Below are 27,959 nucleotides of genomic sequence, written 5' to 3'. Positions count from 1 at the left end.
GTAGTGGTGCTGGTTGCAGTGGTGGTGATGATAGTAGTGGTGGTGGTTGCAGTGGTGGTGATCATAGTAGTGGTGGTGATCATAGTAGTGGTGGTGGTTGCAGTGGTGGTGATCATAGTAGTGGTGGTGGTTACAGTGGTGGTGATCATAGTAGTGGTGCTGGTTGCAGTGGTGGTGATGATAGTAGTGGTGGTGATCATAGTAGTGGTGGTGGTTGCAGTGGTGGTGATCATAGTAGTGGTGGTGGTTACAGTGGTGGTGATCATAGTAGTGGTGCTGGTTGCAGTGGTGGTGATGATAGTAGTGGTGGTGGTTGCAGTGGTGGTGATGATAGTAGTGGTGGTGGTTGCAGTGGTGGTGATCATAGTAGTGGTGGTGGTGGGGGTTGCAGTGGTGGTGATCATAGTAGTAGTGGTGGTTACAGTGGTGGTGATGATAGTAGCAGTGGTGGTTGCAGTGGTGGTGATGAATGTAGTGGTGGTGGTTGCAGTGGTGGTGATGATAGTAGTGGTGGTGGTTGCAGTGGTGGTGATGATAGTAGTGGTGGTGGTTGCAGTGGTGGTGATGATAGTAGTGGTGGTGGTTGCAGTGGTGGTGATCATAGTAGTGGTGGTGGTGGTGGTTGCAGTGGTGGTGATGATAGTAGTGGTGGTGGTGGTTGCAGTGGTGGTGATCATAGTAGTGGTGGTGGTTACAGTGGTGGTGATGATGATAGTGGTGGTGGTGGTTACAGTGGTGGTGATGATAGTGGTGGTGGTTGCAGTGGTGGTGATGATAGTGGTGGTGGTGGTGGTTGCAGTGGTGGTGATGATAGTAGTGGTGGTGGTTGCAGTGGTGGTGATGATAGTAGTGGTGGTGGTGGTGGTTGCAGTGGTGGTGATGATAGTAGTGGTGGTGGTGGTGGTTGCAGTGGTGGTGATGATAGTAGTGGTGGTGGTTGCAGTGGTGGTGATGATAGTAGTGGTGGTGGTGGTTGCAGTGGTGGTGATGATAGTAGTGGTGGTGGTGGTTGCAGTGGTGGTGATGATAGTAGTGGTGGTGGTGGTTGCAGTGGTGGTGATGATAGTAGTGGTGGTGGTTGCAGTGGTGGTGATGATAGTAGTGGTGGTGGTTGCAGTGGTGGTGATGATAGTAGTGGTGGTGGTGGTGGTTGCAGTGGTGGTGATAGTAGTGGTGGTGGTGGTGGTTGCAGTGGTGGTGATGATAGTAGTGGTGGTGGTGGTGGTTGCAGTGGTGGTGATGATAGTAGTGGTGGTGGTGGTGGTTGCAGTGGTGGTGATGATAGTAGTGGTGGTGGTGGTGGTTGCAGTGGTGGTGATGATAGTAGTGGTGGTGGTGGTTGCAGTGGTGGTGATGATAGTAGTGGTGGTGGTTGCAGTGGTGGTGATGGTAGTAGTGGTGGTTGCAGTGGTGGTGATGATAGTAGTGGTGGTGGTTGCAGTGGTGGTGATGGTAGTAGTGGTGGTTGCAGTGGTGGTGATGGTAGTAGTGGTGGTGGTGGTTGCAGTGGTGGTGATGGTAGTAGTGGTGGTGGTGGTTGCAGTGGTGGTGATGGTAGTAGTGGTGGTGGTGGTTGCAGTGGTGGTGATGATAGTAGTGGTGGTGGTGGTTGCAGTGGTGGTGATGATAGTAGTGGTGGTGGTGGTTGCAGTGGTGGTGATGATAGTGGTGGTGGTGGTTGCAGTGGTGGTGATGATAGTGGTGGTGGTGGTTGCAGTGGTGGTGATCATAGTAGTAGTGGTGGTGGTGGTTGCAGTGGTGGTGATGATAGTAGTGGTGGTGGTGGTTGCAGTGGTGGTGATGATAGTAGTGGTGGTGGTGGTTGCAGTGGTGGTGATGATAGTAGTGGTGGTGGTTGCAGTGGTGGTGATGATAGTAGTGGTGGTGGTTGCAGTGGTGGTGATGATAGTAGTGGTGGTGGTTGCAGTGGTGGTGATGATAGTAGTGATGGTGGTGGTTGCAGTGGTGGTGATGATAGTAGTGGTGGTGGTGGTTGCAGTGGTGGTGATGATAGTAGTGGTGGTGGTGGTTGCAGTGGTGGTGATGATAGTAGTGGTGGTGGTGGTTGCAGTGGTGGTGATGATAGTAGTGGTGGTGGTGGTTGCAATGGTGGTGATCATAGTAGTGGTGGTGGTTGCAGTGGTGGTGATGATAGTAGTGGTGGTGGTTGCAGTGGTGGTGACGATAGTAGTGGTGGTGGTTGCAGTGGTGGTGACGATAGTAGTGGTGGTGGTTGCAGTGGTGGTGATGATAGTGGTGGTGGTTGCAGTGGTGGTGATGATAGTAGTGGTGGTGGTTGCAGTGGTGGTGATGATAGTAGTGGTGGTGGTTGCAGTGGTGGTGGTGATAGTAGTGGTGGTGGTTGCAGTGGTGGTGATCATAGTAGTGGTGGTGCTTGCAGTGGTGGTGATCATAGAAGTGGTGGTGCTTGCAGTGGTGGTGATGATAGTAGTGGTGGTGGTTGCAGTGGTGGTGATAATAGTAGTGGTGGTGGTTGCAGTGCTGGTGATGATAGTAGTGGTGGTGGTTGCAGTGGTGGTGATGATAGTAGTGGTGGTGGTTGCGGTGGTGGTGATGATAGTAGTGGTGGTGGTGGTGGTTGCAGTGGTGGTGATGATAGTAGTGGTGGTGGTGGTTGCAGTGGTGGTGATGATAGTAGTGGTGGTGGTGGTTGCAGTGGTGGTGATGATAGTAGTGGTGGTGGTGGTTGCAGTGGTGGTGATGATAGTAGTGGTGGTGGTTGCAGTGGTGGTGATGATAGTAGTGGTGGTTGCAGTGGTGGTGGTGATAGTAGTGGTGGTGGTGGTTGCAGTGGTGGTGATGATAGTAGTGGTGGTGGTGGTGGTTGCAGTGGTGGTGATGATAGTAGTGGTGGTGGTTGCAGTGGTGGTGATGATAGTAGTGGTGGTGGTGGTTGCAGTGGTGGTGATGATAGTAGTGGTGGTGGTGGTTGCAATGGTGGTGATCATAGTAGTGGTGGTGGTGGTTGCAGTGGTGGTAATGATAGTAGTGGTGGTGGTGGTTGCAGTGGTGGTGATGATAGTAGTGGTGGTGGTGGTTGCAGTGGTGGTGATGATAGTAGTGGTGGTGGTGGTTGCAGTGGTGGTGATGATAGTAGTGGTGGTGGTGGTTGCAGTGGTGGTGATGATAGTAGTGGTGGTGGTGGTTGCAGTGGTGGTGATGATAGTAGTGGTGGTGGTGGTTGCAGTGGTGGTGATCATAGTAGTGGTGGTGGTGGTTGCAGTGGTGGTGATGATAGTAGTGGTGGTGGTTGCAGTGGTGGTGATGATATTAGTGGTGGTGGTTGCAGTGGTGGTGATGATAGAAGCGGTGGTGGTGGTTGCAGTGGTCGTGATGATAGTAGTGGTGGTGGTGGTTGCAGTGGTGGTGATGATAGTAGTGGTGGTGGTTGCAGTGGTGGTGATGATAGTAGAGGTGGTGGTTGCAGTGGTGGTGATGATATTAGTGGTGGTTGCAGTGGTGGTGATGATAGTAGCGGTGGTGGTTGCAGTGGTAGTGATGATAGTAGCAGTGGTGGTTGCAGTGGTGGTGATGATAGTAGTGGTGGTGGTTGCAGTGGTGGTGATGATAGTAGTGGTGGTGGTTGCAGTGGTGGTGATCATAGTAGTGGTGGTGGTGGTGGTTGCAGTGGTGGTGATGATAGTAGTGGTGGTGGTGGTTGCAGTGGTGGTGATCATAGTAGTGGTGGTGGTTACAGTGGTGGTGATGATGATAGTGGTGGTGGTGGTTACAGTGGTGGTGATGATAGTGGTGGTGGTTGCAGTGGTGGTGATGATAGTGGTGGTGGTGGTGGTTGCAGTGGTGGTGATGATAGTAGTGGTGGTGGTTGCAGTGGTGGTGATGATAGTAGTGGTGGTGGTGGTGGTTGCAGTGGTGGTGATGATAGTAGTGGTGGTGGTGGTGGTTGCAGTGGTGGTGATGATAGTAGTGGTGGTGGTTGCAGTGGTGGTGATGATAGTGGTGGTGGTTGCAGTGGTGGTGATGATAGTAGTGGTGGTGGTGGTGGTTGCAGTGGTGGTGATGATAGTAGTGGTGGTGGTTGCAGTGGTGGTGATGATAGAAGCGGTGGTGGTGGTTGCAGTGGTCGTGATGATAGTAGTGGTGGTGGTGGTTGCAGTGGTGGTGATGATAGTAGTGGTGGTGGTTGCAGTGGTGGTGATGATAGTAGTGGTGGTGGTTGCAGTGGTGGTGATCATAGTAGTGGTGGTGGTGGTTGCAGTGGTGGTGATGATAGTAGTGGTGGTGGTGGTTGCAGTGGTGGTGATCATAGTAGTGGTGGTGGTTACAGTGGTGGTGATGATGATAGTGGTGGTGGTGGTTACAGTGGTGGTGATGATAGTGGTGGTGGTTGCAGTGGTGGTGATGATAGTGGTGGTGGTGGTGGTGGTTGCATTGGTGGTGATGATAGTAGTGGTGGTGGTTGCAGTGGTGGTGATGATAGTAGTGGTGGTGGTGGTGGTGGTTGCAGTGGTGGTGATGATAGTAGTGGTGGTGGTGGTGGTTGCAGTGGTGGTGATGATAGTAGTGGTGGTGGTTGCAGTGGTGGTGATGATAGTAGTGGTGGTGGTGGTTGCAGTGGTGGTGATGATAGTAGTGGTGGTGGTTGCAGTGGTGGTGATGATAGTAGTGGTGGTGGTTGCAGTGGTGGTGATGATAGTAGTGGTGGTGGTTGCAGTGGTGGTGATGATAGTAGTGGTGGTGGTTGCAGTGGTGGTGATGATAGTAGTGGTGGTGGTGGTGGTTGCAGTGGTGGTGATGATAGTAGTGGTGGTGGTGGTTGCAGTGGTGGTGATGATAGTAGTGGTGGTGGTTGCAGTGGTGGTGATGGTAGTAGTGGTGGTTGCAGTGGTGTTGATGATAGTAGTGGTGGTGGTTGCAGTGGTGTTGATGATAGTAGTGGTGGTGGTTGCAGTGGTGGTGATGGTAGTAGTGGTGGTTGCAGTGGTGGTGATGGTAGTAGTGGTGGTGGTGGTGGTGGTTGCAGTGGTGGTGATGATAGTAGTGGTGGTGGTGGTGGTTGCAGTGGTGGTGATGATAGTAGTGGTGGTGGTGGTTGCAGTGGTGGTGATGATAGTAGTGGTGGTGGTTGCAGTGGTGGTGATGATAGTAGTGGTGGTGGTGGTTGCAATGGTGGTGATCATAGTAGTGGTGGTGGTGGTTGCAGTGGTGGTGATGATAGTAGTGGTGGTGGTGGTTGCAGTGGTGGTGATGATAGTAGTGGTGGTGGTGGTTGCAGTGGTGGTGATCATAGTAGTGGTGGTGGTGGTTGCAATGGTGGTGATCATAGTAGTGGTGGTGGTTGCAGTGGTGGTGACGATAGTAGTGGTGGTGGTTGCAGTGGTGGTGATGATAGTAGTGGTGGTGGTTGCAGTGGTGGTGACGATAGTAGTGGTGGTGGTTGCAGTGGTGGTGATGATAGTGGTGGTGGTTGCAGTGGTGGTGATGATAGTAGTGGTGGTTGCAGTGGTGGTGGTGATAGTAGTGGTGGTGGTTGCAGTGGTGGTGATCATAGTAGTGGTGGTGCTTGCAGTGGTGGTGATCATAGTAGTGGTGGTGCTTGCAGTGGTGGTGATGATAGTAGTGGTGGTGGTTGCAGTGGTGGTGATAATAGTAGTGGTGGTGGTTGCAGTGCTGGTGATGATAGTAGTGGTGGTGGTTGCAGTGGTGGTGATGATAGTAGTGGTGGTGGTTGCGGTGGTGGTGATGATAGTAGTGGTGGTGGTGGTTGCGGTGGTGGTGATGATAGTAGTGGTGGTGGTGGTGGTTGCAGTGGTGGTGATGATAGTAGTGGTGGTGGTGGTTGCAGTGGTGGTGATGATAGTAGTGGTGGTGGTGGTGGTTGCAGTGGTGGTGATGATAGTAGTGGTGGTGGTGGTTGCAGTGGTGGTGATGATAGTAGTGGTGGTTGCAGTGGTGGTGGTGAAAGTAGTGGTGGTGGTGGTTGCAGTGGTGGTGATGATAGTAGTGGTGGTGGTGGTTGCAGTGGTGGTGATGATAGTAGTGGTGGTGGTGGTTGCAATGGTGGTGATGATAGTAGTGGTGGTGGTGGTTGCAGTGGTGGTGATGATAGTAGTGGTGGTGGTGGTTGCAGTGGTGGTGATGATAGTAGTGGTGGTGGTTGCAGTGGTGGTGATGATATTAGTGGTGGTGGTTGCAGTGGTGGTGATGATAGAAGCGGTGGTGGTGGTTGCAGTGGTCGTGATGATAGTAGTGGTGGTGGTGGTTGCAGTGGTGGTGATGATAGTAGTGGTGGTGGTTGCAGTGGTGGTGGTTGCAGTGGTGGTGATGATAGTAGTGGTGGTGGTTGCAGTGGTGGTGATGGTAGTGGTGGTAGTGACGGTGATTATGGTAGTAGTGGTGGTAGTGGCAGTGATTATGGTAGTAGTGGTGGTAGTGGCGGTGATGATGATGGTAGTAGTGGTGGTAGTGGCGGTGATGATGGTAGTAGTGGTGGCAGTGGCGGTGATGATGGTAGTAGTGGTGGTAGTGGTGGTGATGATGGTAGTAGTGGTGGCAGTGGCGGTGATGATGGTAGTAGTGGTGGCAGTGGCGGTGATGATGGTAGTAGTGGTGGTAGTGGCGGTGATGATGGTCATAGTGGTGGTAGTGGTGGTGATGATGGTCGTAGTGGTGGTAGTGGTGGTGAGGATGGTAGTAGTGGTACTAGAAGTAGTGGTAGTTACCATGCAACACAGCATATGTGTGTGGTAGCAGTAGTGGTGATAGTGGTGGTAGTAGTGAGTGGTAGTAGTGGTATTAGTAGTAGTGGTATTAGTAGTAGTGAGTGGTATTAGACGTGATAGTAGTAGTAGTGAGTGGTAGTCGTGGTGGTGATTGATTGTAGTAGTGGTATTAGACATAGTAGTAGTGAGTGGTAGTGGTGATTAATAGTAGTGGTGGTATTAGTAGTAGTGAGTGGTAGTAGTGGTGGTAATTTATTGTAGTAGTGGTATTAGACGTTATAGTAGTAGTGAGTGGTAGTGATTGATAGTAGTAGTGGTATTAGACGTGAAAGTAGTAGTGAGTGGTAGTGATTGATAGTAGTAGTGGTATTAGACGTGATAGTAGTAGTGAGTGGTAGTAGTAGTGGTGGCAGTGGTAGTGATACTCGTCATAGTTACCATGCATCATGCTACAGAAGGCTGTGTCCGACACAGCGTAGATGTATGGTAGTGATAGTAGTGGTGATTGTGGTAGTGGTGTAAATAGTTGTAGTCGTGGTAGTAGTAGTGAGTGAAAGTAGTGGTGGTAGTAGTAGTTAGCATGCATCATGCTAAGGTAGGCCGTGTCCGACAGCGTAGATGTGTGGTAGTAGTATTGATAGTAGTAGTAGTGAGTGATAGTAGTGATAGAAGTGATAGTAGTATAATGGTGGTTACCATGCTACGTGAGGCAGTGTCCGACACAGCGTAATGTGTGGTAGTAGTGGTACTAGTAGTGGTAGTTACCATGCATCATGCTACGATAGGCAGTTTCCGACACAGCGTAGATGTGTGGTGGCACTTCGTGCCGTTTGCGTCCCTTGTACAGGTCCATGATGGCGTCGGTGTAGATGGGGATGGCCTTGTAAGGGTTGATCACCACGCAGAACAGGCCCGAGTATGTCTACATACAGACAGGGACACACAACAGTTAACCACCACCACCACCACCACACAGGACACAGACACACCACCAGACTGGTAGGGGTTGATCACCACGCAGAACAGGCCCGAGTAGGCTAACAAATGGAGAGAGTGGTGGAGTTGGGAGTGGGTGGGTGACTGGTGGAGTTGTGAGTGGGTGGGTGACTGGTGGAGTTGTGAGTGAGTGGGTGAGTGGTGGAGCTGTGAGTGGGTGGGTGAATGGTGGAGTTGTGAGCAGGTGGGTGAATGGTGGAGTTGTGAGCAGGTGGGTGAATGGTGGAACTGTGAGTGAGTGGGTGAGTGGTGGAGCTGTGTGTAGGTATGTGAATGGTGGAGCTGTGAGTGGGTGGGTGAATGGTGGAGCTGTGAGTGGGTGGGTGAATGGTGGAGCTGTGTGTGTGTGTGAGTGGGTGAATGGTGGAGCTGTGAGTGAGTGGGTGAGTGGTGGAGCTGTGAGTGAGTGGGTGAGTGGTGGAGCTATGAGTGAGTGGTGGAACTAAGAGTGAGTGGTGGAGCTGAGTGACTGGGTGAGTGGTGGAGCTGTGAGTGAGTGGTGGAGCTGTGAGTGGGTGAGTGGTGGAGCTGTGAGTGAGTGGGTGAGTGGTGGAGCTGTGAGTGAGTGGTGGAGCTATGAGTGAGTGGGTGAGTGGTGGATCCATGAGTGAGTGGGTGAGTGGTGGAGCTGTGAGTGAGTGGGTGAGTGGTGGAGCTGTGAGTGAGTGGGTGAATGGTGGAGTTGTGAGTGAGTGGGTGAGTGGTGGAGCTGTCAGTGAGTGGGTTAGGGGTGGAGCTATGAGTGAGTGGTGGAACTATGAGTGAGTGGTGGAGCTGAGTGAGTGGGTGAGTGGTGGAGCTGTGAGTGAGTGAGTGAGTGGTGGAGCAGTGAGTCGGTTAGTGAGTGGTGGAGCTATGAGTGAGTGGTGGAGCCATGAGTGAGTGGGTGAGTGGTGGAGCTGTGAGTGGGTGAGTGGTGGAGCTGTGAGTTAGTGGGTGAATGGTGGAGTTGTGAGTGAGTGGTGGAGTTGTGAGTGAGTGGGTGAGTGGTGGAGCTGTGAGTGAGTGGTGGAGCTGTGAGTGGGTGAGTGTTGGAGCTGTGAGTGGGTGAGTGATGGAGCTGTGAGTGGGTGAGTGGTGGAGCTGTGAGTGGGTGAGTGGTGGAGCTGTGAGTGGGTGAGTGGTGGAGCTGTGAGTGGGTGAGCGGTGGAGCTGTGAGTGGTGGAGCTACGAGTGGGTGAGTGGTGGAGTTAGGAGCAAGTGAGTGAGTGGTGGAGCTATGAGTGAGTGGTTGAGCTACGAGTGAGTGAGTGGTGGAACTATGAGTGGTGGAGCTATGCATGAGTGGTGGAGCTGTGAGTGGGTGAGTGGTGGAGCTGTGAGTGGGTGAGTGGTGGAGCTGTGAGTGGGTGAGTGGTGGAGCTGTGAGTGGGTGAGTGGTGGAGCTGTGAGTGGGTGAGTGGTGGAGCTGCGAGTGAGCTCGTGTGTGCACGAGCGATCGATCCACTCACGTAGATGAGCCCAGAGTGGTATCGCTCCCGCAGGTTGTGCAGCACGCTAGCGTGGTTGAGGCAGGTGAGTTCCGCCATGTCCTCCACCTTCTCGAACTTGGGAGGGTTCATCTTCTGCACATCGTCCTTGTTGAAGGTGGCACGCTGGCGAGACTCCACCAACTCCACCACCACCTGGGGAGTGCCAGGTGGCAACCACAGCCATTGGGCAACAACCACCACCTCCAATTCTCGACCACCACCACCACCACCACCACTCACCTCCTCATCTACTAAACACTCACCTCATGAGAATAGGTTTTCCCCTTTTTTATGGCAGGTGTTGAGATTTTGATTTAAAGCTTTCGTGACTGCAGGGATTCATATTGTTGGTTCTTTCGGTAAAGCCACCACGTAGAAGGGAAACAGTAAAATAATAAAAATATAAAATAATAAAATTCTCACGACGTTTCTCATGTCGTGAGAATTTTATTGTTTATTATTTTTATTATATTTTTATTATTTCCCTTCTACGTGACTTTACCGAAAGAACCACGAATAAAGGTATTGAGATGTTAAAACACCAAACTGAAACCTTTTGCAGGGAATCATGTCTGCATGAAACCACAATATTTGTGGTTAGAATGCAAACAAAACACGTACTGTGATAATATATGCATCGTCTTTGAAACCAATTTGGTCCACACCAAAAAAGGGGGAAAATCTATTCTAAGAATTGGTACCGGCAAAGAAGGTCCCCATGATGTAGATGCTCACCCCGAGCTCTCATTACACCGATAGTGCGTTGTCTTTGTGCTGTTGTACGCCTTTCGGCATCCTGTGCTCCAGCACCGTTTTGAGACTAGGCTCAGAAGAAAGCTGTCTCTGGTGTGGGCCAATCAGTTTCAAAGATAATGCATTTATTATCAGAGTTTGCTTTTGGTTTGCATTCTGACCAGGCTTCGATTGAAGGCGACACGTTTATTTAACACGAGCTGTACTACCCGGCTTCGCCCGGGACTTGGATCCACCACACTCGGTCGCCTTCGTCTCCCCAGTGGCGATGTTCACACACCACAGCAGTTACTCGTTCGAGGCCGAGTCGACCTAGGGGAGGCCCAGGCATGGTTAAAATAATTATCACCGGTGGTGGCCGTGAGCATAAATCGAACTCGGGTCGCCAGGTTCGTAGCGCGGCGTAGCGCTAACCACTACACTACAATGCGTTACGTTTCCACATGCGAGGGTCACGTGACAGATTTGACGTCACAGCTCACCTGCCGTGCAAAAAATATAAGCATTATTGAGCTCCCCCTCCCCCCCCCCCCCAAAAAAAGTGTATTTTTATAATTTTTGCATGGTGTACAGTCTGGAAAGTACCCACATGGCAAATTTCAAGTTTGTTGCTTGTCGGGAAGTACGCTAAACATTTTGAACAGACACACATAATCACAACTTTGCCTTTTATATATATGGAGACTAACAGGCTAACACAAAGGGAAACTGCCCCTGGTGGTAGACCACCACGCCATCTACGCTCACCACTGTAGCTATAGCGGACTCGACTCCAATTCGGGCCCGAGTCCCCGTGTTGTAGAACACGCAGAGCGTGGGGATCCCATAAAACAACGACCCCCGGTCCCACTCAGGGACCCGGCTTCTATTGCCGTGCCAGGGCTCGCCCCGCCCCTGGACACGCTCCCCTTCTGTAATCCTTGGAGGAGGATCTCCACCTTGACACGTGGTCCTCCCAGCCCCCCTTTTGGGGGTTCCAAGGCTAGCAACCACCCCCCCCCCCCTCTATCCTATAGGGCAGGGAACGTCCAGCCCGCGGGCCTTGTATGGCCCGCGAAATCATTTAGTCTGTTCCAGCCATCACTTTAGGGGTGCGTTAATTAAATGGTTTAAATGGTTTGACCAAATATAACAGGGCTACAACAAAATTATTGCTCGTGTTGCAGTCGAAACGTCGTGAGAATTTTATAGTTTTATTATATTATTTTATTGTTTCCCTTCTACGTGGTGACTTTACCGAAAGAACCAAGAATATGAATCCCTGCAGTCACGAAAGCTTTAAATTAAAAATATAACAGGGCTAATTTTGAAGCTGAAAATTTTGTATGGCCCTTGGCAGAAAACTTGTTCCCCACCACTGCTTGTAGGGTCTGACACCACGGAGCCGCGTGCAGCCATCCATCGCTGTCAGGCAGGGCTCCCCCGCGCCCCGCTAGGGCCGGTACTGAGTTATACCTCAAGTGGCGTCCGCTGCGATGTCAACACATCGCGCGCCGTGCCCTCTCTCTCTCTCTCAGGCCGGCTTCACGGAGTGACATCCAACGATGTCGCTACATCTGCATTCTGACCACAAGTATTGTTGTGGTCAGAAATCAGTCACGATTCCTCGTAAAAAAAAGGTTTCAGTTTGGGGTTTTAACGTCTCAACACCGCTGTTTTGTTGCCGGGAAAGAGGGGAAAAGATACAAAAGTCGTATTTTGGTACTGGTAAAGGAGGTCCCCCACTCGTCTCATATCCATTCCTCTCCTTCAGCGAGGTCTTCTTCTTGTATCCGAGTCTCACACTCACCCCACTCACCCACCCCCTCACCTCACCACTCACCCCCCCCCTCACCGCTCACCCGCCCCTCCCCTCACCACTCACCCCCCTCCCCTCACCACTCACACCCCCCCCACCTCACCACTCACACAACCCCCCCACCTCACCACTCACACAACCCCCCACCTCACCACTCACCCGCCCCTCCCCTCACCACTCACACCCCTCCCCTCTCACCCCCCTCCCCTCCTCACCACTCACACAACCCCCCACCTCACCACTCACACAACCCCCTACCTCACCACTCACACAACCCCCCACCTCACCACCCCCCCCCACCTCACCACTCACATCCCCCCCCCACCTCACCACTCACACCCCCCCCACCTCACCACTCACAGCCCCCCCCCCACCTCACCACTAACCACAAACTCACCCCCCCCCACCTCACCACTAACCACAAACTCACCCCCCCCCCACCCCTCACCACCAACTCACCCCCCCCACCTCACCTCACCACTCACCCCTCCTCACCACTCACCCACTCACCACCCCCTCACCTCATCTCCACTCTCCTCCTTGAGGGAGGCTTTTTCGTAGCCCAGCCTCTCCGAGGGCACCCAGAGGAGGCGTTTCGAGGCCCACTCCGCCTGGGCCGCCGAGTCGATGGCTGTGGAGCGGCTCACGGACAGCAGCGACACCGGGTCCGCGGGGTCCGCCATGCTGACGAGCGCCAACGTACAGACACACACACACACACAGGAGGTTAATACAACACACAGGGTTCATACGACACGGTGTCCTATCATGCTGAGGAGCGCCAACGCAGGGCGAAGCCCACAGACAGACACGCACAAACATTGTACGGGTTAATGTAAACGACAAGCAAGACACACCTCCAGTTAACGCTACAGCACACAAGGTGAACTTGCTGATGAGCAGCAGATACGGGGTGCTGGTTCTAAACAGAACCCACAGTGCACCCAACACAACCCCATACCCCACACAGACAAAGATCCCCCATGTAGCCTGGAACAGACTGGTTGGGGCAAGTGCTGTTAGCGACCACCTATGAAGACACACACAGAGACACACAGACAAAGATCCCCCATGTAGCCTGGAACAGACTGGTTGGGGCAAGTGCTGTTAGCGACCACCTATGAAGACACACACAGAGACACACAGACAAAGATCCCCCCATGTAGCCTGGAACAGACTGGTTGGGGCAAGTGCTGTTAGCGAGCACCTATGAAGACACACACAGAGACACACACAGACAAAGATCCCCCATGTAGCCTGGAACAGACTGGTTGGGGCAAGTGCTGTTAGCGAGCACCTATGAAGACACACAGAGACACACAGACAAAGATCCCCCATGTAGCCTGGAACAGACTGGTTGGGGCAAGTGCTGTTAGCGAGCACCTATGAAGACACACAGAGACACACAGACAAAGATCCCCCATGTAGCCTGGAACAGACTGGTTGGGGCAAGTGCTGTTAGCGAGCACCTATGAAGGCCTGCACTGTGGCACACGAGGAGGTGACTTCGCCAGCACCGTAACTCATTTGAGGCAGAGTCGACTTAGGGGAGGTCCAGGACACCGTTGAGATAATCGCCATCACGGTGGCCGTGAGCGGCAATCGAGCTCAGGTCACCGGGTTCGTATCGCAGCGCTAACCGCTGCACCACCGTTCCCCACACACCCCTAAACTAGACACACCCATACAATACCCTTCACCATGAAGGGGCGGTGGACCTCACCACAGCGCTTGTGCCAGGCTAGGTGCCGGAGGCGGTCACGGGTCAGACCCAGGTGCCATGGGTGACCACTGTGCCAGGCTAGGTGTAGCAGGAGGTCATGGGTCAGACCCAGGTGCCATGGGTTGACCACTGTGCCAGGCTAGGTGCAGCAGGAGGTCATGGGTCAGACCCAGGTGCCATGGGTTGACCGACAGAGATGACCGGCAGATGCACATCCACACATCCACACACCCACCCACCCAAACATCCACACACCCACCCACCCAAACATCCATCCACCCCCCCCCTCCCCCCGTGTGGTCTCCAGGCTGTGGAGGCAGCGTGCTGCTAGTAGCGAGTAGCATCACCTATAAAGGTCAGCACCACGCCCGCCCGGCCGCCTTTGCCTCCCCAGTGGCGATGTTTACTACACTACTCCACCTCACCAGGTACTCATTTGAGGGGAGGCCCAGGACCGGTTCAAATAATCGTCCCCGGTGTTGGCCATCAGCAGGAATCGAACCCGGGATTGCCAGGTTCGTAGTGCAGCGTGCTAACCGCTACACACAACCACACACACACACAACCACACACACCCACACCCACCCACACGCACCCTGCCCCTATTAAATGAGGCGCTCTCGTAAGTTCATTATCCGGTTTGTCTACATTCCTGAAATGCAACACAAAGACACACACACAGACAGACAAAGATCCCCCATGTAGCCTCTAACAGACTGTGGTGGCAAGTGCTGTTAAGTAGCAAGTAGCAGCACCTATTAAGACACACCCACATACACACAGACAAAGATCTCCCATGTAGCCTCTAACAGACTGTAGGTGCAAGTGCTGTTAAGTAGCGAGTAGCACCTATTAAGACACACACAGATATACTCAAAGATCCCCCATATAGCCTCTAACATACTGTGGTGGCAAGTGCTGTCAGCAGCAAGTAGCAGCACCTATTAAGACACACCCACAGATACTCAGACAAAGATCTCCCATGTAGCCTCTAACAGACTGTAGGTGCAAGTGCTGTTAAGTAGCGAGTAGCACCTATTAAGACACACACAGATACACTCAAAGATCCCCCATATAGCCTCTAACAGACTGTGGTGGCAAGTGCTGTCAGCAGCAAGTAGCAGCACCTATTAAGACACACACTGATACACTCAGACAAAGATCCCCCATCTAGCTTCTAACAGACTGTAGGGGCAAGTGCTGTCAGCAGCAAGTAGCAGAACCTATTAAGACACACACAGACTCAGACAAAGATCCCCCATGTAGCCTCTAACAGACTGTGGTGGCAAGTGCCGTCAGCAGCAAGTAGCAGCACATATTAAGACACACACAGATATACTCAGACAAAGATCCCCCATGTAGCTTCTAACAGACTGTGGTGGCAAGTGCTGTCAGCAGCAAGAAGTAGCACCTATTAAGACACACGCAGATACACAGACAAAGATCCCCCATATAGCCTCTAACAGACTGTAGGGGCAAGTGCTGTTAGCAGCGAGTAGTAGCACCTATTAAGACACACACATACACTCAAAGATCCCCCATATAGCCTCTAACAGACTGTAGGGGCAAGTGCTGTTAAGTAGCGAGTAGCAGAACCTCTGCAGGCCGGCGCTGTGGTACACGAGGGTGGTGGGTGGCCAGCACCACCACGCCCGGCCGCCTTTGTCTCTCCCCAGTGCTGATATTTGACACACAAAGAATCCACACCCACGTCGCCACGTTGACTTGAGGCTGAGTCGACCTAGGGGATGGGCAGCGACGAAACTCTCGACTCTGTTGGGGGTTCGCAGCGCGGCGCTAGCCGCTGCTCACCATCAGGAAGGAGCTGGTGGGTGGGTGAGTGAGTGGGTGAGTGGGTTGGTAACTGGGTGAGCGGGTTGGTAACTGGTGAGCGAGTGGGTGGGTGGATGAGTGGGTGAGCGAGCGAGCGGGTGGGTGAACGGGCCGGGTGAGTGGATGAGTGGGAGTTTGTGAGCGAGCGGGCGGGTGAGTGGGTCGGTGAGGGAGCGGGTGGGTGAGTGAGTGGGTGAGTGAGTGACTGGGTGAGCGAGCGGGTGGGTGAGTGACTGGTGAGTGGGTGGGTAACTGGGTGAGCGAGTGGGTGGGTGGGTGAGCGAGTGGGTGGGTGGGTGAGCGAGTGGGTGGGTGGGTGAGCGAGCGAGCGAGCGGGTGGGGTGTGAACGGGCGGGTGAGTGGATGAGTGGGAGTTTGTGAGCGAGCGGGCGGGTGAGTGGGTCGGTGAGTGAGCGGGTGGGTGAGTGAGTGGGTGGGTGAGTGACTGGGTGGGTGAGCGAGCGAGCGAACGGGTGGGTGAGCGAGCGAGCAAGTGGGTGGGTGAGTGACTGGATGGGTGGGTGAGTGGGTGGGTGGATGGGCGAGCAAGTGGGCGAGCGAGTGCCTGCATATGCGAGTGGCTGATGACCCATAGACTCAAATCGCCACACACAGACCCATAGACTCGCACAGACTCGCTCCTTACACAGAGACCCATAGACTCACTCACCACACAGAGACCCACACAGACACCCATAGAATTGCCCGTGCATGCATTGGCTCTGGCTACAGCAGCAGGCGGAGTGAGCCAATTGGTGAGGTGAGGTGAGCCCATAGGTGAGGTCAGTTGAGGGCACAGCTTCTGACTGCGACAGCTCACGCACGCGGTTATCATTAACCCGGAGTGACACAGATAGATTACGGCATGAGGAGTCTTAATTGGGAAAGAGGGGGCGAGTGTTAAAACACCAGACATAAACCTTTTGCGAGGAATGATGTCTGCATGAATCACACACACATACTTGTGGTGAACATGCATACAAAAACATGGTCTGGTAATATATTGTGGGATGAGTTGCCAAGGTCAGTGGGTGAATGTGTGACAGTGGGCGAGTGGATGGGTGAGTGGGTGAGCGAGTCAATGGGTGAGTAGGTGGGTCGGTCAATGGGTGAGTGAGTGGGTGGCTGTTTGATTGGGCGAGTAGGTGAGTGGGTGAGTAGGTGGGTGGGTGAGTAGGTGAATGGGTGGCTGTTTGAGTGAGTGGGTGAGTGGATGGGTGGATCATTGGGTGAGTAGGCAGGTGGGATAATGGATGAGCGAGTGGATGAGAGAATGGGCGAGCGAGTGGATGGGCGAGCGAGTCAGTAGGTGGGCGAGCGAGTGGGTTAAGGAGTGGCTGAATTCGCGAGTCGGTGGGTGAGTTGGTGGGTGAACGAGCGAGTGGATGGACGAGCGATCCAGTGGATCAGTGCGTGAGTCAGTGGGTCCGTGAATGGATGAGTTAGCAAGTCAGCGGGTGAGCGAGCGGGTGAGCGAGAGGGTGAGCAGGCGAGTGGAGTTTGTGTAACCAGGTGAGTTGATTCACCCACCTGACCTGCGAGACTCGGCTATCTGGAGGGAAACCCTCTGATCTGACACCGTGGGGGGGGGGGGAGCGGCTACCTGGAGGGAAACCCTCTGATCCGACACGCACAGACTCGGCTCCTGGAGGGAAACCCATTGATCCAACACGCACAGACTCGGCTATCTGGAGGGAAGCCCTCTGATCTGACACCCTGGGGAGGAGCGGTTACCTGGAGGGAAACCCTCTGGTCTGACACCGTAGGGGGAGCGGCAGGTAACGGATCTGAAAGGAATTCGCCTTCGGGTGGGGAAAATCCCGCAGAGTGGAGGAGGGGGGCGAGGGGGGTAGAGGGAGGGGTGAGGGGGAATGAAAGGGGAGGGGGGAAGCAGGTGGAGGGGTTAGGGGAAGGATGGAGGGGGCGGGGTGCAATTCCTCTATCGTAAACACCTGCACGGTGTGTGTATGTCAGTGTCAGCCTCCCAGCGAGTCAGCCTCCCAGCGAGTCAGCCTCCCAGCGAGTCAGCCTCCCAGCGAGTCAGCCTCCCAGCGAGTCAGCCTCCCAGCGAGTCAGCCTCCCAGCGAGTCAGCCTCCCAGCGAGTCAGCCTCCCAGCGAGTCAGCCTCCCAGCGAGTCAGCCTCCCAGCGAGTCAGCCTCCCAGCGAGTCAGCCTCCCAGCGAGTCAGCCTCCCAGCGAGTCAGCCTCCCAGCGAGTCAGCCTCCCAGCGAGTCAGCCTCCCAGCGAGTCAGCCTCCCAGCGAGTCAGCCTCCCAGCGAGTCAGCCTCCCAGCGAGTCAGCCTCCCAGCGAGTCAGCCGCCCAGCGAGTCAGCCGCCCAGCGAGTCAGCCTCCCAGCGAGTCAGCCTCCCAGCGTGTCAGCCTCCCAGCGTGTCAGCCTCCCAGCGTGTCAGCCTCCCAGCGTGTCAGCCTCCCAGCGTGTCAGCCTCCCAGCGTGTCAGCCTCCCAGCGTGTCAGCCTCCCAGCGTGTCAGCCTCAGGGGAGCGGTGGTGCAGCGGTTAGCGCTACGAACCCGGCGACCCGGGTTAGATTCCCGCTCACGGCCAACACCACCGGTGACGATTATCTGAACCGGTCCGGGGCCTCGCCTAGGTCGAATCAGCCTCATGTTGAGTACCTGGTGCAGTGTGTAAACATCGCCACTAGGGAGACAAAGGCGGTCGGGCGTGGTGCTGGCCACCCACCCCCTCGTGTACCGTGCCGGCCTTCATAGGTGCTCGCTAACAGCACTTGCCCCTACAGTGTTAACGCTATACGGGGGATCTTTGTCTTTGTGTGTGTGTACCAATGTGTGTGTGCACCAGTGTTTGTACAAGTGTGTGTGTGTACCAGTGTGTGTACAAGGTCCCATCGGTGAGCTCCTCCTGCAGGCAAGGCTGCGTTGGCCGAGTCATGTAGCCCGCATGCCCAGCCACCGCATGCCGAAACAGCTTTTGTTCGGCCGGAATCGAGGGTGCTAAACGGGCCGCGGCACGGGCTAGAGAAGAGATGGAGTGATGTGGTACGGGAGGAGGTGGAACTGAGTGGACTTGCCGATGACTGGTACCAGTGGTGTCAAGATCGGCCTCTGTGGAGGAGGCTCGTGAAGGACGCTACTGGGCAGTTGGAGGCAGTCGCCCTCCAACAACAACGGAGGGCGGAGGAGCGACGCTCACAACAACGAGCGGAGCGCCGGGTGGCTAAAGCACAGCAGGTTGGCACAGTAGGGGGCACAGGCGGTGCATCAGCCAGTCATCTCAGTCATATCAGTCAGTCGACCCGTGGCACCTGGGTCTGCCCCGTGACCTCCTGCCAGCGGGCGTTCGACACTTCACGTGGCCTCAAGGTGCATATGGCCTGGCACAAGCGTTGTGGTGACGTCACCGCCGCTTAGTGGTGGTTGTGTTGTGTGTACCAGTGTGTGTCCTGTGTGTGTCTGAGCAGCGGTCGTGTAGCCTCCCCCTCTCTCTCCCCCCTATGAGCCCCTATCGCTGTATGGATATCTCTAGCCCTCAATCTCTCTCTCCCCTCTCTCTGGGGCTATGGGGGAGGATGAGGTAGGGGGAGTTAACTTTGAACCCCGCGGGGATGATGAACATTCCACAAGAACAACACCCAGCGAGACACGGGGAGAGGGAGAGAGACAGACACGGGGAGAGAGACACGGGGGGAGGGGGACAGAGGGACACGGGGGGAGGGGGACAGAGAGACACGGGGGGAGGGGGACAGAGAGACACGGGGGAGGGGGACAGAGAGACACGGGGGGAGGGGGACAGAGAGACACGGGGGGAGGGGGACAGAGAGACACGGGGGGAGGGGGACAGAGAGACACGGGGGGAGGGGGACAGAGAGACACGGGGGGAGGGGGACAGAGAGACACGGGGGGAGGGGGAGAGAGAGACACGGGGGGAGGGGGAGAGAGAGACACGGGGGGAGGGGGACAGAGAGACACGGGGGGAGGGGGAGAGAGAGACACGGGGGGAGGGGGAGAGAGACACGGGGGGAGGGGAGAGAGAGACACGGGGGGAGGGGGAGAGAGAGACACGAGGGGAGGGGGAGAGAGAGACACGGGGGAGGGGGAGAGAGAGACACGGGGGGAGGGGGAGAGAGAGACACGGGGGGAGGGGAGAGAGAGACACGGGGGGAGGGGTAGAGAGAGACACGGGGGGAGGGGTAGAGAGAGACACGAGGGGAGGGGGAGAGAGAGACACGGGGGAGGGGGATAGAGAGACACGGGGGGAGGGGGAGTAGAGAGACACGGGGGGAGGAGAGAGACACGGGCGGAGGAGAGAGACACGGGGGGAGGAGAGAGACACTGCCCGTTATACACACGCACACTGTCACACCCTACACAAACATCCACACCCTACAGCACACAAAGATTCCCGTGTAGTTTCCCACAGATCGGTTGGGGGAAAGTGCTGTAAGTAGCGATTAGCAGCAGTAATGCCCATGTACTATACACACAGACAAAGCTTCCCCAGGTAACCTCTAGCAGGGCTGTAGGGGCAAGTGCTGTTAGTAGTTAGCAGCAGCACGTGGCACACGAGGGGGTGGGTGGCCAGCACTACCACGCCCGGCCCCCTTTGTCTCTCCCTAGTGGCAATGTTTAACTGCGCACTACCACTGCACCAGGCCACTCATTTTATGCCGAGTTGACCTAGGGGAGGCCCAGACCCGTTTAGATAATCGCCATCACTGTGGTGTCGGTGGCCGTGAACGGAAATCGAACTCGGGTGGCCGGGCAGCGCTAACCACCCGCTCCACAAATATCGGGTGGACACAGACATTCACCTGCACAACAACAACCGCCATTCGCCACGAAGCGGCGGTGACGTCACCACGGTGCTTGTGCAGGCTGGGTGCCACGTGATGTGGTCGAACGCCCGCGAGCAGGAGGTCACGGGACAGACCCTGCAGGTGCCATGGGATTGACCGACTGGTGGTCAATCGCGCAAATCATCTCAGTCTCAATACGCTTACACACACCCCACCAAATCCACTGAGGGCCACTGCACCCAACCACCCACGCATCCAACCCGACATCACCTCGCTCACTCATTAACTCGACCGCTCCCGAAGCCCAATTCTACACACAAACACAACTCACCTCCCCCACCTAATTCTCTCGCATTGGTCTGCCTATTCACCTCACCCACACCCACCCACCTGTTCACTCACCCACCCACCCGTTCACTCACCCACCCACCCACCTGTTCACTCACCCACCCACCCAACCACCTGTTCACTCACCCACCCACCCACCTGTTCACTCACCCACCCACCCACCGACCTGTTCACTCACCCACCCACCTGTTCACTCACCCACCCACCCACCGACCTGTTCACTCACCCACCCACCCACCGACCTGTTCACCCACCCGTTCACTCACCCACCCACCCACCTGTTCACTCACCCACCCACCCACCTGTTCACTCACCCACCCACCCACCTGTTCACTCACCCACCCACCCACCTGTTCACTCACCCACCCACCCACCTGTTCACTCACCCACCCACCCACCTGTTCACTCACCCACCCACCTGTTCACTCACCCACCCACCCACCTGTTCACTCACCCACCCACCCACCTGTTCACTCACCCACCCACCCACCTGTTCACTCACCCACCCACCCACCTGTTCACTCACCCACCCACCCACCTGTTCACTCACCCACCCACCCACCTGTTCACTCACCCACCCACCCACCCACCTGTTCACTCATCCACCCACCCACCCACCTGTTCACTCATCCACCCACCCACCGACCTGTTCACTCACCCACCCACCGACCTGTTCACTCACCCACCCACCCACCGACCTGTTCACTCACCCACCCACCCACCCGTTCACTCACCCACCCACCCACCCGTTCACTCACCCACCCACCCGTTCACTCACCCACCCACCCGTTCACTCACCCACCCACCCGTTCACTCACCACCCACCCACCCGTTCACTCACCCACCCACCCGTTCACTCACCCACCCACCCGTTCACCCACCCACCCGTTCACTCACCCACCCACCCGTTCACTCACCCACCCACCCACCTGTTCACTCACCCACCGACCCACATCTCCACCTTGTTCACTCATCCATTAGTCCACTTCGCAAACTCACCCATTCACCCACCCATTCCCAAACGCACCCACCTGTTCACCTCACCCACCCAATCACAAACGCACCCGCTCACCCATCCACTCACGTACCCTCTAAACCCCACCCCCACCTACATTCCAACCATCCACTAACCCACATCCCAGCGCGCTCATCCACTCACCAATTCAGCCACCCAGCCACGAACGCACCAACCTTCTAAACCACACCACCCATTCACTCACTAATTCACGAACCCCACCCACCATCAACCCACCCACCAACTCACTCACCAACTTACTAACCCCACCCACTCACTCACCAAGCCACCCACTCAACCCAGCCACCACCCATCTGGATAAAACGTCAGTAAATAATTAAATGCCCATCGACGCCCACAGAGAGACCCACACTGAAACTAAGCTATTAATATTTTACCAGGTGTCAGGCCCCACTGAGCGACGCAGCTCTTTGTTCAGACACGTGACCTGGCCAGCACAAATGAAAGCTCAACGAAGTGGTTCATCATCATCACCACCACGGAAAATGTATAGCAACCAAATATTATAAAACGCGTGGTTGTACAGATTCAGAGTCCACAAGAGATCCACAGAAAGCCAGACCTAGAGAGACCCACATAAAGCAGACCCACAGAGACCCACATAAACCCACAGAAAGCCACACCTACAGAGACCCACATAAACCCACAGAAAGCCAGACCTACAGAGACCCACAGGAGACCCCCATAAACCCACAGAAAGCCACACCTACAGAGACCCACATAAACCCACAGAAAGCCAGACCTACAGAGACCCACAGAGACCCACAGAGACCCACAGAAACCCACAGCAAGCCAGACCCACAAAGACCCACATAAACCCACAGAAAGCCAGACCTACAAAGAGACCCACAGAAAGCCATACCTACAGAGACCCACAGTAAGCCAGACCTACAGAGACCCACAGAAAGCCAGACCTACAGAGACCTACATAAACCCACAGAAAGCCAGACCACAGCGAGAGAAAAACGAAACTCCAAATAATCAGCGGCAGGCATCGTCAGGGTCCGGGATCGAACCCACGAGCTTCCGTATACCACGACCTTCTATAGTAGCGGTGCCTATGTACCACACACACCACACAGAGCTACCCTAGGTAGCCTCTAGCAGGGCTCTACGGGCAAGTTCTGTCAAAGTGAGTAGTAGCAGCCCCCCTATGTACCCACACACACCACGCAGACAATGATCCCCCATGTAGCCTTTAACAGACTGTAGGGGCACGTGCTGTTAGCAAGCAGCACCTATGAAGGCCGGGCACGCCACACGAGGGGGTGGGTGGCCATCACCACGCTCGGGCCGCCTTTGTTCCCCAGGGGCGATGTTTACTACACACCTCGCTCACGGCGTTGGTGGCCGTGAGCGGGAATTCAATTCGGGTGTCTGCGGGATTCGTAGCGCAGCGCCGACCGCTGCTACACTCCGACCGCTGCTACACTCCGACCCCTGAGTGGGTGAGCGAGGGGTCGATTGAGTGGGTGAGTGAGTGGGTGAGCGAGTAGGTGGCTGGGTGAGTGAACGAGCGAGCGAGTGGTTACGGGAGTGGATGACCAAGTGAGTGAGTGGGCGAGCGAGTGGGTGAGTGAGTGGGCGAGCGAGTGGGTGAGTGAGTGGGCGAGCGAGGTGGGTGAACGAGCGAGCGAGTGGTTACGGGAGTGGATGACCAGGTGAGTGAGTGGGCGAGCGAGTGGGTGAACGAGCGAGCGAGTGGTTGCGGGAGTGGATGACCAGGTGAGTGAGCGAGTCGGTGAGCGAGTAGGTGGCTGGGTGAGTGAACAAGCGAGCGGTTACGGGAGTGGATGACCAGGTGAGTGAGCGAGTCGGTGAGCGAGTAGGTGGCTGGGTGAGTGAACGAGCGAGCGAGTGGTTACGGGAGTGGATGACCAGGTGAGTGAGTGGGCGAGCGAGTGGGTGAGTGAGTGGGCGAGCGAGTGGGTGAACGAGCGAGCGAGTGGTTGCGGGAGTGGATGACCAGGTGAGTGAGTGAGTGGGCGAGCGGGTGAGCGAGTAGGTGGCTGGGTGAGTGAATGAGAAGGGCGAGACGAGACGAGTGTGGGGGGGCGAGAGGAGGGTGGGGTGGGGCGCGAGAGGAGTGTGGGGGGGGCGAGAGGAGTGGGGGGGGCGAGAGGAGTGTGGGGGGGCGAGAGGAGTGGGGGGGGCGAGAGGAGTGGGGGGGCGAGAGAAGTGGGGGGGGCGAGAGGAGTGGGGGGGGGGCGAGAGGAGTGGGGGCGAGAGGAGTGGGGGGGCGAGAGGAGTGGGGGGGGGCGAGAGGAGTGGGGGGGGCGAGAGGAGTGGGGGGGGCGAGAGGAGTGGGGGGGGCGAGAGGAGTGGGGGGGCGAGAGGAGTGGGGGGGCGAGAGGAGTGGGGGGGGCGAGAGGAGTGGGGGGGGGGCGAGAGGAGTGGGGGGGGGCGAGAGGAGTGGGGGGGGCGAGAGGAGTGGGGGGGGGCGAAAGGAGTGGGGGAGGGCGAGAGGAGTGGGGGGGGGGCGAGAGGAGTGGGGGGGGCGAGAGGAGTGGGGGGGGGCGAGAGGAGTGGGGGGGGGCGAGAGGAGTGGGGGGGGCGAGAGGAGTGGGGGGGGCGAGAGGAGTGGGGGGGGGGGGCGAGAGGAGTGGGCGGGGGGCGAGAGGAGTGGGGGGGGCGAGAGTGGGGGGGGGCGAGAGTGGGGGGGGGCGAGAGTGGGGGGGCCGAGAGTGGGGGGGGGCGAGAGGAGTGGGGGGGGCCGAGAGGAGTGGGGGGGCCGAGAGGAGTGGGGGGGCCGAGAGGAGTGGGGGGGCCGAGAGGAGTGGGGGGGGCGAGAGGAGTGGGGGGGCCGAGAGGAGTGGGGGGGGCCGAGAGGAGTGGGGGGCCGAGAGGAGTGGGGGGGGGGCAAGAGGAGAGGGGGCGAGAGGAGTGGGGGCGAGAGGAGTGGGGGAGGCGAGAGGAGTGGGGGGGGGGGCGAGAGGAGTGGGGGGGCCGAGAGGAGTGGGGGGGGCCGAGAGGAGTGGGGGGGCCGAGAGGAGTGGGGGGGCCGAGAGGAGTGGGGGGGGGGGCGAGAGGAGTGGGGGGGGCGAGAGGAGTGGGGGGGCGAGAGGAGTGGGGGGGGGCGAGAGGAGTGGGGGGGCGAGAGGAGTGGGGGGGTGCAGAGGAGTGGGGGGGGGCGAGAGTGGGGGGGGGGCGAGAGTGGGGGGGGCGAGAGGAGTGGAGGGGGGCGAGAGGAGTGGGGGGGGGCGAGAGGAGTGGGGGGGGGCGAGAGGAGTGGGGGGGGCGAGAGGAGTGGGGGGGCGAGAGGAGTGGGGGGGGGCGAGAGGAGTGGGGGGGGGGCGAGAGGAGTGGGGGGGGCGAGAGGAGTGGGGGGGGGCGAAAGGAGTGGGGGAGGGCGAGAGGAGTGGGGGGGGGGCGAGAGGAGTGGGGGGGGGCGAGAGGAGTGGGGGGGGGCGAGAGGAGTGGGGGGGGGCGAGAGGAGTGGGGGGGCGAGAGGAGTGGGGGGGGGGCGAGAGGAGTGGGCGGGGGGCGAGAGGAGTGGGGGGGGCGAGAGTGGGGGGGGGGCGAGAGTGGGGGGGCCGAGAGTGAGGGGGGCCGAGAGTGGGGGGGGGCGAGAGGAGTGGGGGGGGCGAGAGGAGTGGGGGGGGCCGAGAGGAGTGGGGGGGCCGAGAGGAGTGGGGGGGCCGAGAGGAGTGGGGGGGGCGAGAGGAGTGGGGGGGCCGAGAGGAGTGGGGGGGGCGAGAGGAGTGGGGGGGGCGAGAGGAGTGGGGGGGGGGCGAGAGGAGTGGGGGGGCCGAGAGGAGTGGGGGGGGGGGCGAGAGGAGAGGGGGCGAGAGGAGTGGGGGCGAGAGGAGTGGGGGAGGCGAGAGGAGTGGGGGGGGGGCGAGAGGAGTGGGGGGGGCCGAGAGGAGTGGGGGGGCCGAGAGGAGTGGGGGGGCCGAGAGGAGTGGGGGGGCCGAGAGGAGTGGGGGGGCCGAGAGGAGTGGGGGGGGCGAGAGGAGTGGGGGGGGGCGAGAGGAGTGGGGGGGGCGAGAGGAGTGGGGGGGGGGCGAGAGGAGTGGGGGGGCGAGAGGAGTGGGGGGGTTGCAGAGGAGTGGGGGGGGGGCGAGAGTGGGGGGGGGGCGAGAGTGGGGGGGGCGAGAGGAGTGGAGGGGGGCGAGAGGAGTGGAGGGGGGCGAGAGGAGTGGGGGGGGGCGAGAGGAGTGGGGGGGGGCGAGAGGAGTGGGGGGGAGTGGGGGGGGGGGCGAGAGAGTGGGAGGGGCGAGAGGAGTGGGGGGGGCGAGAGGAGTGGGGGGGGGCGAGAGGAGTGGGGGGGGGGGCGAGAGGATGGGGGGGGGCGAGAGGAGTGGGGGGGGCGAGAGGAGTGGGGGGGGGCGAGAGGAGTGGGGGGGGCGAGAGGAGTGGGGGGGCGAGAGGAGGTGGGGGGGCGAGAGGAGTGGGGGGGCGAGAGGAGTGGGGGGGGCGAGAGGAGTGGGGGGGCGAGAGGAGTGGGGGGGGGCGAGAGGAGTGGGGGTGGCGAGAGGAGTGGGGGGGCGAGAGGAGTGGGGGGGGCGAGAGGAGTGGGGGGGGCGAGAGGAGTGGGGGGGGGCGAGAGGAGTGGGGGGGGCGAGAGGAGTGGGGGGGCGAGAGGAGTGGGGGGGGCGAGAGGAGTGGGGGGGGGGGGTGCAGAGGAGTGGGGGGGGGCGAGAGTGGGGGGGGCGAGAGTGAGGGGGCCGAGAGTGGGGGGGGGACGAGAGGAGTGGGGGGGGGCGAGAGGAGTGGGGGGGGGCGAGAGGAGTGGGGGGGGGCGAGAGGAGTGGGGGGGCCGAGAGGAGTGGGGGGGGGCTAGAGGAGTGGGGGGGCGAGAGGAGTGGGGGGGGCGAGAGGAGTGGGGGGGGCGAGAGGAGTGGGGGGGGGCCGAGAGGAGTGGGGGGGGCGAGAGGAGTGGGGGTGGCGAGAGGAGTGGGGGGGCGAGAGGAGTGGGGGGGGGCGAGAGGAGTGGGGGGGGCGAGAGGAGTGGGGGGGGCGAGAGGAGTGGGGGGGGGCTAGAGGAGTGAGGGGGGCTAGAGGAGTGGGGGGGGCTAGAGGAGTGGGGGGGGGCTAGAGGAGTGGGGGGGGCGAGAGGAGTGGGGGGGGCGAGAGGAGTGGGGGGGGCGAGAGGAGTGGGGGGGGGCGAGAGGAGTGGGGGGGGGGCGAGAGGAGTGGGGGGGGGCGAGAGGAGTGGGGGGGGACTCACCTGGCGGAAAGAAACCTGAGAAACGGAGAGCCACACCTTGGGGAGAGCGGGAGAGATTGGGGAGAGAGAGACAGAGACACGGGGAGAGAGAGAGACAGAGACACGGGGAGAGAGAGAGACAGAGACACGGGGAGAGAGAGAGACAGAGACACGGGGAGAGAGAGAGACAGAGACACGGGGAGAGAGAGACAGAGACACGGGGAGAGAGAGACAGAGACACGGGGAGAGAGAGACAGAGACACGGGGAGAGAGAGACAGAGACACGGGGAGAGAGAGACAGAGACACGGGGAGAGAGAGACAGAGACACGGGGAGAGTCACGGGGGAGTGAGAGACAGAGACACGGGGAGTGAGAGACAGAGACACGGGGAGTGAGAGACAGAGACACGGGGAGTGAGAGACAGAGACACGGGGAGTGAGAGACAGAGACACGGGGAGTGAGAGACAGAGACACGGGGAGTGAGAGACAGAGACACGGGGAGTGAGAGACAGAGACACGGGGAGTGAGAGACAGAGACACGGGGAGTGAGAGACAGAGACACGGGGAGTGAGAGACAGAGACACGGGGAGTGAGAGACAGAGACACGGGGAGTGAGAGACAGAGACACGGGGAGAGAGAGACAGAGACACGGGGAGAGAGAGACAGAGACACGGGGAGAGAGACACAGAGACACGGGGAGAGTCACGGGGAGTGAGAGACAGAGACACGGGAAGAGAGACACAGAGACACGGGGAGAGTCGTGCAAACAGCCAGCGTGTCGACACGGGCACTTACCTTCAACAGAGACTCGGGAAGACAAAGGCGGCTTCGGAGGAGGCAAAAACCCTAAAGACAGCACGGTCCGAACTCGCTCTGAGCAAACTCAGGAAGCCAGTCCCGGCGCGCCCTTAATCAGCATAATTTACGCGCTTAAAATTAACATAATTTACGCGCTCAAAATTAACATAATTTACGCGCTAAAAATCAACATATTTTACGCGCTTCAAATTAACATAATTTACCCGCAAACAATAATGCATTCTCCGAGAGGCGTGGTTTCTTCTCAACACAACTTCCGCCGACAAATTAGAATATTTATGCGCTGGGTGGGGCGGGAGGGGTTTTGCGGGGTTTGTTTCGATTAACATAATTCATGTGTGACGTCGCCACCGAGTGTGATTTGCGTTTTGTGTATTAGCATAATTTATGTGCGGGGGGGATGGGAGGGGGTGGGAGGGGGGGTGGGAGGGGTGGGAGGGGGGTGGGAGGGGGGGTGGGAGGGGGGGTGGGAGGGGGGGTTGGGAGGGGGTGGGAGGGGGTGGGAGGGGTGGGAGGGGTGTGGGAGGGGGTGAGGGGGTGGGTGGGAGGGG

At 57.8% G+C, this 27,959-nt stretch overlaps 1 protein-coding gene across 3 annotated transcripts in view; it reads right to left on the bottom strand.

The window, feature by feature from the left end:
• LOC116957283 (uncharacterized) overlaps positions 1 to 27,524 on the bottom strand; it is a 60,912-nt gene extending 33,388 nt beyond the window's left edge. For 2 of the 3 annotated variants that reach the window (XM_032979332.2, XM_076055734.1), the window contains exons 1-4: positions 27,385 to 27,523; positions 12,245 to 12,407; positions 9,152 to 9,325; positions 7,470 to 7,626 (exon numbers count right to left, since the gene is read on the bottom strand). In XM_032979332.2, the coding sequence (XP_032835223.2) occupies positions 7,470 to 7,626; positions 9,152 to 9,325; positions 12,245 to 12,406 (493 nt within the window). In that variant the 5' untranslated portion in view covers position 12,407; positions 27,385 to 27,523. Of the gene's footprint in view, positions 1 to 7,469; positions 7,627 to 9,151; positions 9,326 to 12,244; positions 12,408 to 27,384 lie in introns of all 3 variants that reach the window. The other variant, XM_076055735.1, reaches the window with a different exon arrangement.
• Between the last annotated feature and the right edge of the window lie 435 nt (positions 27,525 to 27,959).

This window comes from Petromyzon marinus, chromosome 72, assembly GCF_048934315.1.
Source record: "Petromyzon marinus isolate PM22_M1 ecotype Great Lakes invasive population chromosome 72, UKy_Petmar_22M1.pri1.0, whole genome shotgun sequence".
Lineage (NCBI taxonomy): Eukaryota > Metazoa > Chordata > Hyperoartia > Petromyzontiformes > Petromyzontidae > Petromyzon > Petromyzon marinus.
This window is presented reverse-complemented; position numbering and strand designations above follow the sequence as displayed.